The sequence below is a fragment of the Psittacula echo genome, assembly GCF_963264785.1.
Source record: "Psittacula echo genome assembly, chromosome: 1".
Taxonomy (NCBI): Eukaryota; Metazoa; Chordata; class Aves; order Psittaciformes; family Psittacidae; genus Psittacula; species Psittacula echo.
The window spans coordinates 99,722,613-99,739,665 of NC_137735.1; the positions used below are offsets into that span (position 1 = coordinate 99,722,613).

General features: G+C 39.6%; 1 protein-coding gene across 1 annotated transcript in view; it reads right to left on the reverse strand.

The window, feature by feature from the left end:
• MICAL3 (microtubule associated monooxygenase, calponin and LIM domain containing 3) overlaps positions 1 to 17,053 on the reverse strand; it is a 127,508-nt gene that overhangs the window by 43,915 nt on the left and 66,540 nt on the right. The window contains exons 24-25 of the mRNA XM_080614935.1: positions 5,015 to 5,210; positions 455 to 693 (exon numbers count right to left, since the gene is read on the reverse strand). Of these exons, the coding sequence (XP_080471061.1) occupies positions 455 to 693; positions 5,015 to 5,210 (435 nt within the window). The remainder of the gene's footprint in view (positions 1 to 454; positions 694 to 5,014; positions 5,211 to 17,053) is intronic.

Here is a 17,053-nt window from a genome sequence, read left to right on the forward strand (position 1 = left end):
TCTTCTGGGATGCCCTGATGACAGTTACAGGGGCACTACTCCTTAGTGAGGCACTCTGCAAGACTGAAAACACTGCTTCCACAATGCTTCCAGCTCCTGCTGCCAAAGAACAAAGGGCACATTCAAAACCAATTCCCAATAATAATAAAAAACAACAATAAAACAATAGTGTCACAAAGCTGTGAATTGCACATGTTGGCATCGTGTGTGGGAAGCATATTGTGTTGGTACTAGTGCTGTAACTGCCCTATGGGCAAAGATCTTCTGTATCCAGAATGATCCACCTAAAGTTTTCATTGACAGTAACTCCCTCAGAAATCAAAGTAATAAAGAAGTGAAAGAAGAAGAAAAGTTTTCCAAGGCAAAACCTCTCTCATTCTGCATGGCAAATACTCAACTCAGTTTTCCCTGCAGTCTAGCGAAAAGGAGGGAAGGACAAATCAATGAGTCTAACCTTCGCTTGATTCCTCATCTTCCTCCTCTTCATCTTCCTCCTCCTCCTCATCTTCTTTGTCCTCAATCTCATGATTTTCCTCAGCCTCAATCTCTTCTTCACTCTTTCCCTTCAGGAGGGCGTGGATACGCACAGCCTCTTTCCACGGCACACCACCCAAGTCTGAAGGGGGTTGCTGAGGCAGCAGTAGTTCATCATCTTCCTCCTCATCTTCCTCCTCCATCTCAGACTCTGAACTACTATAAGGGTTTAGAAAGGAAAACAAACAATTACTTCATGTTTCTTAGATCAGTCTTAGATCACTGACAAGTTGTTTCAATACATACAAGCCCAAAACAAATGATGGAAACCATAACATTAATCTTCTGGTTTCAGTATTTCACAGGCAATTTATCGTCAGCATCACATGTGAGCTGCAGTATGCCTTGCCTTGCTTCTTTTAAAGAAGATGAAGCAGCAGCAAAGTGCCTGCAAAGCCAAGTTCAAATATCGGTGCAGCATTAATTGTTACAGCTCATGACAGTTGAATACAGCAGAAACTATTTTTTCCATAACACATTGCTTTGGATAAACCAGAGCAAGAGGTTTTAGCAGTGTTAAAATGTAGAAGGTCACGTCGTTTGATAATGGCAGCTATCGCTAGCATTTTGGATAGCTAAGATGTTTTTGGCACTTGCTGGTTTGATCCACTGAAGGCTTTGGGAGTAGAAAGAACACACAATATGACTATCAGGCACGTGGGCTAAGGAGAGTCGGAGGGGAAAAAAAAAAGTACAGAACTCCTCACTTTTCTACATCCCAGACAGAACTATCACATGTATCCAATTAAGTACACAGTGCACATAGTGGCAAGAAACTGTAGGGTGCAGTGCAAGGATAATTACAATAATGAGCTGCTTATTCTCACAGCAAAGTCTAAAACATACAAACCAGTAAACCATTAGTGCTTTTTAGCAGACATCTCTGTTTAATTCTAACAGTTCCTCAGTATAAGCAGCAGGGGCAAGAAATGGAACCACCTATACAGTGAAATTTAGTCTAGCTCACTCTTATAAGCTGGACTACCTAGACCTAACTGAGGAGAAAGATGGTTGCATTTGTCACTTGAAAATTAATGTGAACTACAGCTCATTCAGAGAACAAATCTGCAGGGTCAAAAGGTCCTCTTCCTTTGTTTTTCCTTACTAGATCATTGTCATAAAAGAACTGCGTTTATTACAGCTACAGTTAGATGCTTCCCATATAAATCTTCAAAGGCTGAAATTCATCTGGATTGAAGGACTGAAACTGCCTGTGAATGGTTAAAGTTTGCATGAGTAATCAGAGAACAGTATTCTACTTCTGCTTCTTTATGACAGCTATCACTGTAGTTAACAGCCTCTGGGAGAACCCACTCCGCAGAGAAGAGAGAGAAAAACGACAAGTAAAAAATAATGATGTGCACATTTCATGTATGTTTATAAAATATAACTTGTGCAGTTCTTGTAATTGTTTCCCATACACAGGTGTAATTACAGCATGTGACAAACTGACAGCCTCAGAAAAAAAAAAGGGCAGCACTTGTTGCAGATACACACATTCAGGTGCAGAACTTCAAATTAGTCTAACGCTACATGACCATATATTTACATAATATTATTCATCGACTTGTCTGAGAGACTATTTTTGATAGCAAAGCTAATCAGGAAAATGCCACTTTCTTCACACTCTGATTGTCACATACTTCTGTCCATAGGCTCTTAAATTCTCCTCACTGTTCTGCACTTACATAACTGTTTTCCTCAAATTACAACCCACTTTTTCACAGCATAAACCAAATATTTATTTTGAACAGGTTGCCTGGTTTTCACATGCTGAATACTGAATACAAACACTGTTGCGTGCCGTGGACTTGGTGCGTATTCCAGAAGACCAAAGCATGTTCCAAAGGCTTTACGCAGATATCGCACAGAGATTAAAAAGCAATGTTCCCCTCCTCCCTGATTAACTTTCCTACCCTTTGGCATGGAAATAAACCTGACAGGTGCTGCATGCTGAGGTTTTTGTGTGCTGTCAATGAGGTTTACTGCTGCTCAACCTGTTGCCATGCCTGCTGAATGGGACAATCTCCTGCTCTTCAATCAGCTGGCTTATCTCATGTAGTATTGACGACATACATTCTTTACCACATAGCTCACTTTACCTTCTTCAGCTTTTATTTATGACTTGGTTTTTGTTTGACCTTTGAATACTGAGAAATGAGAAGCTGAAAGAAGGCAGTGAGATGGGCTGGTATAGAGTGGGCATTCCTTTCAGCACAGCAACCCCTTGCCACAGGAATTAATTCAACAGCTGAAACTATTTTCTCCTATAAAGCAGAGATCAAAGACCAAAGTAGGTTGCTCTATAGAAGCATAGGAAGTCAAGCATCTCACTAAAAAGGTGCACCTACAGGAACTGAGGTACAGGAATGGAACTGAACACGCAGCTCTACATGACACTGCTTCCAAAGGCCACAGGGTATAATATCAAAACTGCAGATGACATATTGCGCATTACTGCAAGTTAAAGGCCATGAATAAGGCACCTAAAGGGCTCTCCACCCTTCAAAACTGTGTAGTCAGGGTTGGATTGCTGACACTATCCTTCTTCTTGTTGAAGCTCCAGCAAGATCAACTCTCTCTTGAAAAAACATACTTCGAATATTGTTTTCTGAAAACTTTTTCTGCAGCGTGCATGCTCCTAAGTGTGTGTGTGATGGGATGCTGTGCACCAAAATGTGTGGTCTCCACCTGATTTAGAGCTAACATCTCAGTGAACCCTGGAGCCAAATCCATCGCTCTATAAGACAAGAGAGGGAACAAAGAGTTCCCCATCCTCTCTGCCTGCTCCTAACCCTGTGGGGCTGCATCAAGACAGTGAACATGATCAAATTAGGGCTTTGGTTGGCTTGTCTTTTTCTTTTGCTGCTGAAGAAGTTGTCAGACTTTTCCTCCTTTTTTTTTTCGGTCTTTCTGTGACATACCATGGAGCGGGTTGAGCTGAACAGAGGATACCAGGTGATTAGAAAATCACCTGGTATCATCTATCAGGTATCGTCTAGAAAATCTCTTTGATGTTTGGCCCACACACCCTTATCAGTCCTCTGAGTAAATTGCTTGCCATGTTTGGATTTGGGACAAAATATTTTCCAGTTCAAACTGACAGAAAATTTGATGTATTTTCTTTCCTCTCTGCCACAGAATGTGAGCTGCCCACTAAACACTGCTTTCCACATGCTAAATTACACAATTTGGTCCATTACAGACTGAAATATTCAGCTTAATACAGGTTATGGGGACATACGTAGAACAAAGGGAGCTAAATATAACACCCTATGAGAGGAAATCCAACTCACTAATGTAGAGTGTATTGCTGTCAGTCCCCCCAGTCTCACAGAACACCCTTCAGTGATGACCAACAGCTGCATGCCAAAACCCCACTTTTTTTAACCAACTCCTCCTCTTTGGAATTCTTCTGCCATTTACTGATGGAATTACTGTGTCCTGATGTGTTGAAATGAAGACCAATAATAACAGTGCTCCATACTAGTAAATTTTGGTTTAGAGCTACAAACATAAAGGACTAAAAACCCCTCAATATCATTAATGTCTACACTGTCACAGTTGACGTAATTCCTAGGCCTGAGCAGGGAGCTAAAGGAAGGCTGAGTCAAGCAAACAGAATTTATCTCCCATAAACAGTCCCAAGATTATACAATCAGAGCATGGGAGAAGACCTCAATTATGTAAATTATCAGAACAGTATCCTCTAAAGAAGTTAATGTTAAGAAATTCATCAAAAAGTATTATTTAGGTTTCAGACATAACAGCTGGACAAGATATTAGTAACTGCCAGGCACTTAAATGAAAGTCACACCTTCATGAGTCCACATGTACACACTCTCTGTCAAGGCTGAGTTCAGCCTACTGAAAGTTACTTGTTGCCAGATGCTGCACCTTCAATGTAATGTGCTTATACACTGTTTTACAGAAAAAGAGAAGTTTGTGAGGGTACAACATGTGTTTCAACAGCCATAGCTATTGCTTCAAATCAATGTCTCTCAGGCACTGCATCAGCATTCAGTCAGGATTTCATGTGTGTCAAGCTTAAATCTTTAAACCAAAAGTGGTTTTGAATTGCAATGCAAAACATACAGAAAAAAAAGGTTAATTTTGGAGCCCCCTCCCATTTGAATCCATGCTCTGTTTGCTCAAAACTCATTTGTCTTTCATACAATTAAAAAAAAAAAGAAAAAATCTTAACTTAAGACTGAGTTTCATGGTATTACGATATTGCAGGTTTCTTCCAAGGATGGTAGTAAGCTATCTACCATCTAAGTTAGCAGTAAGCTATAAGTAGCAAGGTAAGGTAGTAAGAATAGAAACTACAAGATAAAAAAGCTGTGTGCACATGCAGAACATTTTGAACAACTTAAGAAAGGGCATCCTGGCAAACAATACGTTACTAAAAGCCGAAGGAAATGCAGGCCAAAGTCTGTTGGGATGGGTACAGAAAAGCTTACTGACAAAGTGTGCTAACCTGCTGGGAACATCCTCTTCTGCTCCTTTGTCTAACACACTACTGAGGTTATGCTCTGCTAGTGTCTCTTCAGGAACCTCTTCCAGTTCTTCTTCCCTCTGCAGTGACAGTCGGTAGTTCTCCAGCTCAATCCGCTCGGGTGTGCCACGCAGCCGCTTAGCTAGGCTGGGCTCTTCCAGCCCATTTACATTAGAACCTAAAGAATAAGCCAGTGAATAAACAATAAATGCAACAGTCAGAACTGTCAAATTTTAACAAAGCTGAGCAATTGGGAGAGAAAGGGCATGAGGCAGAGGGAGGTAAATAAAATGAGAGAATACCTTACTCATGTCATTATCCTGTTCGCCACAACTGGCAGAACCTGCTGGGGAGCCAGACTGCAAAAGGGAATCTTAGTGGTTTTGGCTAATAGATGCTAAAAAGAATGTTAAATGTCCTACCTGACAGAGGAAATAAGAACATTTTAGCTGCAAAAACTAGAGCTGCAGTTAAATATATGTAGTAACTACTGGGGAAGGCCTGGCCACAGTCTGAATATATTTGATGAGACATTGTAGGAATGCTATGAGGCAATCCTGGTACCTGTTAAAACTGCTACCAGGCAAGGTCAGGCTACAGAATTAGGAAGCAAGAAAATACTATTACTACTTAAAGATAAGGGAGGGAGGAAAGGAATGAAAAAGCCGCACTTGGAACAAGTTTTAAAACTTTCTATAGACTTTAATTACTTTGCTTTTTGATCAGAGTTTGCAATGAAACTTTCTCTTCATTAGGGACTGTAGTGATAGAAAAAGAGTTAACGGGTTCAAACTTAAACAGGGGAGATTTAGGTTAGATATAAGGAAGAAATTCTTTGCTGTGAGGGTGATCAGACACTGGCACAGGTTGCCCAGAGAAGCTGTGGATGCTCCATCCCTAGTTGTGTTCAAGGTCAGGTCGAACGGGGCTTTGAGCAACCTGGTCTAGAGGGAAGTGTCCCTGCCCATGGTAGGGGGGTTGGAATTGAATGTGTTCTGAACTTCCAACCCAAACCATTCTTTGATTCTATGAAATGAACCACAAGGAAGGATCTAGGCGAGATATTTGCAAGCACAAGTCTCATGAATCCCAGAAAACTGCAAAGACATGTGAACCAGGCAGCTGGAGAAAAGTATAGAGGAGCTTCATTCACTCTGGCACTCAATGAATTAAACTCTAACACACATTCATTGTTTTTAAAATTCCAGTATTTTAGCTTTATTATTGTGCCCCTGTTTACCCTTACCCAGCTTACTATTTACAGAACCCAATCTTTCCTAGCTTGTTTTGTTTTGCTAAACAAGCCAAGCCTTCCTCTCATGAGATAAGCTTTTCAGTGCCCGATGAACCCCTGTGTCTCTGCACCTGTCCCAGTTTGGATTAATCTTTCCAGAACCTACGTGAGTAGAATTGAACACAGCTTTCCAGATGAGGCCTTACCAGCATAACATACAACCCTGCCAGAAATCCCTCATCTGATACACGCTGAGAAAACATTTGCCTATTTATATGCCACAGTAACACTGGTGGCTTTTATTTACTAACTAATATTCAAATCTTTCTCCTTCTTTGCCTTCACCTGACAAGCACCTTATTGGTAGCCAAAACACTCAACGCTTTCTTAGTGCATGGCCTGGGACTTTCTACTATTACATTTCTATTTTTAATATTATTCTGCAGTTCTTACTGTACAAGGTGCCTATCCTCCCCTGCATTGAGGAGGGCTTGAAACGCTGCCTTAGCAAGGAATTTCATTAGTAGATTTAAGCCAACTTCTTAACTACTCAATGCTTCTTGTATAACTCCCTCATTTTATCCGGTTTAAGTAAGTATTTCCATGTGGCAGCCTTCCGGTGCTTTACTGAAGTCCAGACTGTTCAAATGCACTACATTTTCCTTACGGAGGTAATCAGTTATTTGTCAATAAATGCTGTCAACCTAGTCCAGCACAGTCTTTGATGAATCCATGTCACATTTTATATTACTTACCTGCATATGGTCAAAGGACTTCACTTGCAGAACTAGCAGTCTTTAATTATTCCTTCAAAGGAATTTTACCTACTGTGTAGATTAACTGATACACACTTTTTCAGATTACCTTTTTTCTTTCTTTTTAATTGTTTATCTGCAAGTTATACTTCTTTCACCCAGTCATCACACTACCCTGAATTACATAATCAAGGTGTATCAGGATAGCTTGATTTAGTCACAAATTGCTACCATAAAGCTCTCAACTTCATTGTACAATTCTTCCACTCTTCTGAGTACTTATTTTATTTCCACTCATTACATTATAGTAAAAATTAAGTTTTGCAGTTCCAAATCTTGCTACACACTGACTTCTTTCGCTCCCATGTCCAATGCAATCGTCACAACTGAAACTGGAGGCCAAGTATTCATTTGATTGCCTGACTATACATAAAATTGCCTTTTATGTCAGCCCCAGCTTCACCTTGGACCCACTTCTGCTTTCCCTTTACTGGCTTTTACTTATGATGCTTAGGGAATACAGCTGTTTGCCATCCTTTTCTTCATGAAGTCTAATCCAGCATGAGCTTTGGCAACATTTACTTTATCCTCACAGGCTTTGACCTCTAAAGACAGTTTTTGTTTTCTTTCTTCATCCTTTTAGTTTCTCAGTTTATTCCTAACACCCTTTTTTTCTGGATAATTACTCACTCGGTACCACCTTAGTCTTGCACACAAAACTACACAGGCCTTGCCATAATGAGTGACATTTACCTCCAACCCTTCTCCAGAAAGATGATAAAATCTCATAAAGGTAACTGCAGAAGTGTTTTTCTCTCTTCCCTGCGGAACCCTTCTATGATGTGGGCAAGCGGCTGCTATGCCCCTGGCTGGAACTACAGGGCTGCTTTATGGTACAAACCACAGAAGCTTGCTCAGGTGGCAAGCAGGAACTTTACCTTGCATTTTCCAGGGATACTCTGGTCTCTGCCATTTCCTGCTGCTAAGCCTTATGTTGTGTTAGTATTTTCAAAGTTTAGTGGAACTGGACTGCCTTTTCAGCTGGGATTCATGTTTCATTTCATTCTCTCTAGATGGTGTTACCACCTCAGCCAAATCTATTTTTGTAATCTGTGTTACATTCCTCAACACTGAGTTCACAGTAACAGGGGAACTGACCTGGAATACTGCTCTGCCACTTCTTGCTAACAGTAAAAAACACCCAAAGGACTTTAGATAATGCAAGAACACCAAAGTGAGGGAAAACAAAGAACAAATGTACTAAAATCATCATAAACCAAGAGGTTTTCTACTGCTTGGAATACAGCTGCTTCAATAGAAACATCTTTTCACAAGCTGTTTTTAACTTGTTCTCTTCTGATGTATACCCCAACATAGCTGCAAAGTCCACAAGTATTAAAAAACAAGGAAAGCAAAAATACCAAGACCTTTTTATCCTACATTATTGTTTTCCAACTATCTTAAGGGATTTTTGTCAGCCTTTTCAAGGTAAAACAAAAAAATATAAAATCATTCCCATATAATTAAATTAATGGAGTATTAAAAAATAATGCTGCAATTATCTAGGGTGGGGAAAAAGACCGGCAGCAATCACTCTCAGGTAAAATAAGCCTGAAAATCAAACAGTTGACAACTGTTCATAAGCATTTGTGATCATATATTAACTTTCAGGCATGTTTTTCAAAATACAAATCATCATTACCCTTCCCACCATGAAGAGCCAGTATAACCGGTACACACAGAAGCAAATCAATTCTATCGCAGCACAACTGTAAGTGGGATTGACTCAATGCAACTGTGTTTAAAAAACCTGAAGAGATTAAAAATCTGCCTACACTTTAATGCAGAAGGATGTGGTCAAGCCAAGATGTCCTGTGAGCTTGACAAGCACTCTGTGCCCCTGAATCTCCAAGAAGTAGGAAGGATATTCCCAGCCCTTTCTCTAATTAGTTTATATATCTATATTCTTGAAATGTAGGACTGGTTACATCCCTCCACTTGACATTGCAAAGAAAACAGCTCTACATTGGACAGCATGATAGAGAAACTCAACTGATTACCAACTGATTACTCAACCGATTAACAGCAAGGGATTTCTAGGAGTTTGCTCTGTACAGACCATTTGGTCTACTTGGTCTATTGGTTTTGTTTCTAAAAGGTGCCACGAAGCCTTATTGGGCTAGCTGCAAAGCCACTGTCAACCTTGTTACTGGAGAAATGCTACTAAGAGGCAAGTTTCTGCACCACAAAGCCATCAACTATAAGAAGGAAAAGAATTACAGTTCACAAGTCTACGTAAGGGATGAAAGTAAGTCTAAGATACGGTATTGCTAAATGATCAGATGATGAACCGTTTACTTATGCTATAAAGTTCAAATCTGTTTGAAGTTACTATGAAATAGGGACAAGGAAATTTGAAGCTTTCCTACCCTCATTTCCTTCATACATATATAGTGCTGTGGTTTACTCATATTTATATGGGCAAGGTCTACTCCAGTGCAGCTGTTAGAGAAACTAAAGCCTATTCTCTGATTCTCCTCTGGAGGTGAAAGGTGCCTCTTCCAAATCATTACACTGCTGGTGGAAGTGCAGTCATTATCCATTAGCTGACATTCTACCCTGCCAGTGCACCTGGGCCCACAGAGCCAAAAGTCAGCAACTAGTCACAACTGAGAGAAAAGGGGCTGATGAGGCAGCATTTACCAGGAAAAAAAAAACAAAACCAAGCAATGTTACTAGCCAGGGAGGGGAGCTACATGAAAGCCAAGAGCAGTTTCTCACACAATCAACTGGTGACCTAAAAATCCACAAACAACACCCAAAATGGGGCACATTTTAAAATCTGATTCTTTATTTTGGAAGAGTCAGTGAGCCATTAACATTACACGGATCATTTGAAGGGAGCTGTTTTTCTTAGCAGGACAGGCTGCTTAGCTGTTGCACAAAAGCTGCCAGGATCCTTTATTTATCTCAGCCTTGACACAGCCTGCCTCCTGTAGAGATAATAATATGATCAGAGATAACATTCCTACGCTAAACCACTCCTTGCCTACACGAATGTGTCCTACTCCAGCAACTTTGGCAATTACTGCAAGGCTTGAGAAGTTCCTCTTGAGAGAGGATCTCATCTCCATTTCCGTCCTGTACTACCTTGTTCTGTAAAATCCACACATTTTATTCTCATGAGCTAGATGAAATCTTGCCAAGGTTACTCCTTGACATAAAACTTGCTGAAGATGCAGGAAAAAAAATGGGAATATGAGAAGAGTGAATTCTTCCCAAAGAGAAACTACCTGCCTATTTTACTAGAATTTGTCATTAATCATGAAGTACCTCTTTACTTCCTTTTCCTAGTCAAATCTGTTAAGATTGCAAGCTAAATTACACAGCATCTCTTGTGAGATAGCCAGTATTTCACACAGACTCAGCTGTGGCCATTGGGGAGCTACAGAAATTCAAATAAAGGAGTCTATGGTGAAACACATACAAAAGGGGAAAAGAATTAATATATTTCTCAAGAAAACCTTTGTTCTAGATTTCTCAAATCATGTGCTTTTATGATGTGAAACACTGTACCTGCTTGTTTTCACTTATCTTTTCCAAGCTCTTCAGTTACTTCTACCTCCACACAATTGTTTGAGAACACACCTACGTCGGATAAAAGAACTCCTATGGAAACAGCAGCATATTGCATAGGACAAAATACAGAGATGGAAGACAGGAACTTTTCTGTGAGAGTTTACAGGTGATGCAGTGAGCTCTAAGTCAGAAACGCTGAAAGTTCTCACATTCCATTGCCATTAGTTTCTAAAGAAATATCTTTTGGGATAAGGTTTCTGATGCATGCTTGCAGTTCAGCAATCATCATTGCTGAGGTATCGAGAAGCCAGCAAATGAGATCTAGCAGCATTTTTAGGCTTCTCATTATCCAAGTGTTAATATCAGATTGAGATTCAGGTTTTTTTCACCGGAAGTTTCACCCTGACCCACTTCAGTTCTATTAACTGCCTCTTTGTATTCCAACTCCACTTCTCATCCAAGGGCCTCAAAATGTTTTTCAAGTATTAGCACATTAGAACAACCAAATAGTTTGGAAGTAGGTAAGTACTGTAGAGGCACTTCACAAATTCAGGCAGAGATTAAATACCAGCAAGGCAAACTCACAACAGACTAGTGGCAGTGCCAGAAACAAGATCCAGAATGCCCAGCTCCAACCCCTTCACTCTACACTTTAAGTCAAGACAAACCACTTTGAAGTAAGAAAGGGACTAAACTACATCTGATTCTAAGTTTAATGATTACACGGTTTACATGAGCAGGTTGAGCAATGGTACCTGCTATGAGATGCTCACTGCACTCAGCACTGTGTGCACATAAAAAGAAATCTTAGTACCAGGGCCTGTTGTTGAGTGCTGCACATGCTAAAACAGTGAGTCAATTAAGACATTGCTTTTGAATAAGAACATTTTGATAGACGTAGCCAGAAATCCTTTCATTAATCCTCTCCAGAATTAGTATTTTAGCCAGTTAATGATTTTTCTACTGCACAGTAAGAGATACATAAATCATGTAGATGGCAATTCTAAACTGACCTGCAGAAGTGTGTTAAATGGAATAGTGTTTTTTTTTAAGGGCTAGGAAGTAGTTTAAGGTTTTAAATGTAGATTAGTTCACTCTTTAAATTTATCTTCCCTTTTGAGAAACCGCTGGGAAGAACCCAGCAGGTCTGGTGAATTCTTCTCACTACCTGTTTGCACAGCCTCACATCACATACTGCAGAATTGCACATATACTGGTAGGATCCCTGAAGGTTCAATAAGCCCATTCTCAAAGCCAAAAGGGTTAATAGAACACCTTCTCAGACAGAAACAAGAACGCATTTATTTGAACGTAAACAGCTAGTAGTCATCAGATGTCAATGCTATTTTGGTATGATGCTTCAACTGTCTCTCCTACTATCCAAAGGTATTCCCAAGCCCTCAGGAAGCCTGAATTACTCAGCTGCATTAAGAAGCCACCAAATTGAATTTTCTGATGCCTGTGTTTTCAGTTTGATCCATAATATGCTCTGATAAATATAAAAGCCCTTAATTCAAAGAGGACAACATAGTAAGAAAACCAAAGTCTATTCATAAGTAAGATACTCAGTGTCCATGCACAGGACTCAAAATGAGCTAAAACCTGAAGACGGCCCTACTGAAATTCTTCTGTAATGCACATGTCAATCATTTATATAACTCAGTCATAAAGAGTAACTATGCTTTCTAGAAGATATGCTCTACTGAGTCAAAGCTCTTGCAGTTTGACACTGGAGTTGTACATATGCAAACAGTTTTATGTAGGTTAGCCTGCAAAAGGGATTGAAGAGTAGGCACAGAGCAGAACAGCAGCTCTCTTCTCTCTAGACTACCAGAAGAGAAAGGGTTTTGCCACCGAGCAACCAACATACTACCATGTCAAGGCTCAGTTCTCAAACTGTCAGTCTAGCAATTCTTCCTAGCAAATCAGGGACCTAAGCAGAGACATGGGGAAAGGAAGCTGTACAAACAGAAAAGTGTTTTATCTCAATATCCTCTGATGCAGAAGTACCCACCAGACAGTTATTAAAAACCCAACACTGCTTCCAGCACTGACGAGGAAGTTTTACAGCATTACTTATTTCAACAGCACATGAAGTAAAAATCAGTGAGATTCCTGTCAATATCTACTTGTTCCCTAAACAATAAGGAGCAAAGCGGTCCCCAAAGTCCTACCCCCCCCCCCCCCCATTATAATGTGTGTGGGAATAACTGACAGCTAAAATATTTAAGGGATTCTGAAACAGATAGCCCAGAAATAAACATATGAAGATGTAAGTCCTCCTCCACACATTCCACAACCTGCAGCTAGAATTAAGTTCTTTGTATCTCAGGTACTGTCAGTAAATGTGGAAGGCCCTTCTCTTCATAATCATAAAAGTAAATTGGACTGACTACTGAATGAAGTTATTAACTTACATGTTTATCTTACGGGTGTTGCAATGTTTTTCCCCCACCCCCATACTACTTTGGTTAAAACATACTTCTAGAATTTCCAAAACAGACAGTGATAAAACATTACTTCCTACAACATCAGTACGGCAAGGCCTACAAATAGCTGTCACTTTGATTGATCTGACCCTTCCCTGTTTCCAGTTGAAGCAACCAGAAGCTAATACAATCAATCAGTTTTATTTCAAGGTCATATGTACTTTATACTTGTGTCTTGAAAAAAAAAATTCATCCGCAACTTTATAGTACAAGTTATGTTAGAGAAATTGATTATGTTTCCCATATGTTGACATATGTGTGAAGTAGCAGCAGTACATAATCGAAGTGAAAAGTTCAGTATATGGTCTAACAATACAGGAAAGTTGTCTTCATTACAGCAGAGGCATAGAATAATCCAGGAATACAGCTATTTTTGACTCCTGGAAGAAGTCCAGTGTTGTAGCTGGTGGGTGGATAAGAGAAACAGGGGACAGCAGGTATTAGGTCACATAATCCAAGCCCCAGGGAACACTGCTAACCTCGATTATTGCATCTTTTCTGACAGAAAATCTTAACGTTTGTACAGATTTCACTTTTTCTGCTGCCCAAACATGTCTCTGAGACTAGAGAGATAAAATCCCTACATCAATTTATATTAAGTCTGTTAATTACTGGTGTGCCTATTACTCAGGAATATTGCTAAGTCAGTAACATATTACCGATCATTTTCCGTTTTGTTGGTATCATCTAAGATATCTGGGCTCTCTCCAGTATTTTGATCACCTCTATGATATGTTGCCTGGCCTAGTTTCCATTTTCTGAAAGAAGCTGAGTGTGGGAAGGCTGAAGAGCACTGAAGGATAATCTGGCTAAAGATAACTTGGCAAGCATGAATTTTGTCTTGGAAGCTATTAAAGGTATGTTACCTCAAAAAGTCACCTGAGATGAGGCACATCCAGGGACTGCCAGAGAGAAAAACAAGAGAAAGGCCACACTATATTTAAAAAGCACTATGATTTTGGCTCATGAGGTTTTCCCTTTTTTTAAGTGAAACAGTCTGCTTTAAATAACTTGGAAATTAATGCTTAAGAGTGATTGTTCAGTTATAATCCAAACAGTAATCCCTTTTATGTTGTCAAAAAAAAAGCCTCTGCTGTCTTCTCTGCTACATAAGACTTGGTAGAGCTTATTCATTGTGGCATCTATTTCTTACTACTTATACATAGCAGCCCTCCAGAACCTCTCACTTCACCAGAGGGGATCAGACAGGTGAATCTCACTGTGCAAATAACATAAAGCTGAACGAAGGACATTTCCACCTAAAGCAGTAGAGGAATCTACCAACAGAAATATCACCTACATTTTACAGGAACTGGTACTTCCAGTTCCACCTGGATGATGTTTTGATCATTAAAGAACAACCAATCAGGAACCAGAAATTTTATCACACATAATAAAAGTGTGGAATATCAAATGTTTTCAGTTTCCCGTTCAAGTCGTGATCAGCTTCAAAACATAGCTTTCAAATGGATATCTTCTTTCAACTACTGAGCTAATAACCACTCTTTTCTGCTGCAGTGTACTACAGATTTCCATAATTACTTGATCTCAGAATATATTTAGGTACTAACTATATCCTTACTTAATTTCTGTCACTTGTATTGAGATTATAAAGTGCTGCAAATGGAACAGGCTGAAATCTGAGGCTGGCAGTTACAGGAAAATATAGTGGGGAATACTTGTCCTAACTTAAATACTCCAAAAAGCATTGTCATCTGCTCCCTAATTCTGTGGCATACTTTTCCATTATCAACATTTATCCCACACACTCTTGTATAACTTTTAAAGCAAGTGAATATTCCAAGCAATTCAGAGCTTCATATCTAAGTGGGCATTTTTCTAAAGCTAAGAAAACTCTTGTACATAGGTATATACATAGGTATACTCAAAATCTGACCCAGTTCTGGAAAGAAAGCTACCAAAAGACACACTACTCATTAAAGATAACTTACACATCGGTTCTGATCTTCTAAATCACTGAGTTACCCAAGTCTGAAGGAATCTGAAACATCTCTCAGGAAAAAAAAGTCCTATATTTAAACACTTCTACCCGCAGGCCATCAGATAAACTTCTATAACAGCAGAAAGGACAGTTTCAAAATTTTCCTAAAAAAGAAAACACAGCCTTCTGAGACGACAGCAAACACAAGAAATGTCAGACTAAACATACATTTTTGAGAGAAGATGTAAGCAACTAAACAGACCATACAAGTGCCATCTCATCCTTAAAGAACATCTGCCCAGTTTTGTTTGGAAAGCCGAAGTTAAACTGCATTGCCCGGATTAGTTCAGGAACTGCTACTCCACCTTCCTCCATAAATGCGCTTCAAAGAAGCAGGAGAATAGGTTCAATGTTCACTCTGGGGTATCTGTTCCTTCCCTTCAGATTATTTCTAGTTGTCTGGGGAGTTTGTTTGTTTCTTTTGGGTTTTTCTATATGGTTTTTTATTTGGTTGTTTTTCTCTCCATGTTTCTCTTTGTATTTTAAAGATACATTACCTACTACATGCCTTAATATATTATGCTGCTGATCACAAGCAGGTGGTACTGTTACTAGCTTGTTCTAATTGGTGTAGAAGTGAATAGAAATTAAGTCATTTGTTCTGTTATACCTTACACTTTCTCTTCACTGTTACAGAACACTGGGAAAAAAGATGTGTATTGAACATTTACTCTGCTTTCTACAGTACCAGATGAAGACGTGTAATATGTCTAAAATGTAAACCAACGTGTACACAGCAGGCTTTTCAGACTACCCTAGCAATGTGTGCTGCAAAGGAGATGGTCTATGCTTGGAAAAAATGCTTCTAAAATATATCTGATGAAGCAAGCTGGTTTAGGATGCGTGGTGGAAAACATCTTAGTACTCCAAAAAGCACAAAACTGAGAATGAAGTTTCCAAACTGCTGTAAAAGCTAATTCTGTGATTTCAGTGGCAGTCATCTGTTTTTTGAAGGAAATAAAAAATCCACACTGCCCACAGACTTCTGAGCATTTGTGAATGGCTCAGTACCTCAACGTTTTAAAGAATGCGTGAAAAAGGTTCAGTCTTGTTTCACAAACAAAAATAGGATGCTTTTACCAAGAAGTGACCTTTGAGTTTCAGGGCCATGGAAGGAATTCCTTGACAGCTCACTTCTCCCATCCAGTGGGGCAGGATATAGAGCTCAACTCTTCCTGTAAGCATTGGTAAGAGAACGCCAGAAGCCATGGGACTGGAAAAGGACCACAGGCACAGAAGCAGAAAAGTCTGTGTAGACTTCAAAGAGGATGATGTGAGAGTGCCTGGGAGCTTTCCCATCACACAAATATTTGCTGTCTCCAAGACACTGAAAACAATGCCTCCTATACTGGTACAACACAGAAGTCTGTTTTTACCTCTGGATAAGGATGAGCTCAGGAATTGCATCCCTCTTTTTTTAATTCATGAAGCAAACATTTGATTTCTGAAGAGCATATATGTAGCTGCAAAGCTAACAGCTTTCCTGATACAGAACAGTGGAGGCTGTTCTAGCAGTGCATCGAAATGACGCTTTAGTTCATACACCAGCACATGAAGTTTTACACTGCAAGCTGACGGCCCCCTTCTCAGAATTCAAGGCCCATTTTAGCCTCAAAACCCAAACTACTGATCAAAGTAAAGAAAACTAAAAGGCAATTTCAAAGACATAAATTGATTACTTTCTGCCAAAGAAGGAACTCCCATGTATAACAGAATTGGTTTGCGGTTGCATATCTGTGAGCTACATTTTAAACATAACTGCTCTGGGCAAACACCATTCACAATACACTATAAAAAGTCACCTGCTATTACAAGCTTTTACTTGCTAACGGTGGAGTAGGAAGCATATGAGAATCATGCAAGAAAACACACAGAACGAGCCCCTAACGTAGACTAATCCAATAGATCTTTGAGAACAGGAAAATGCAGCTCAAAACTACGATCCAGCTCTACCTGTTTGTC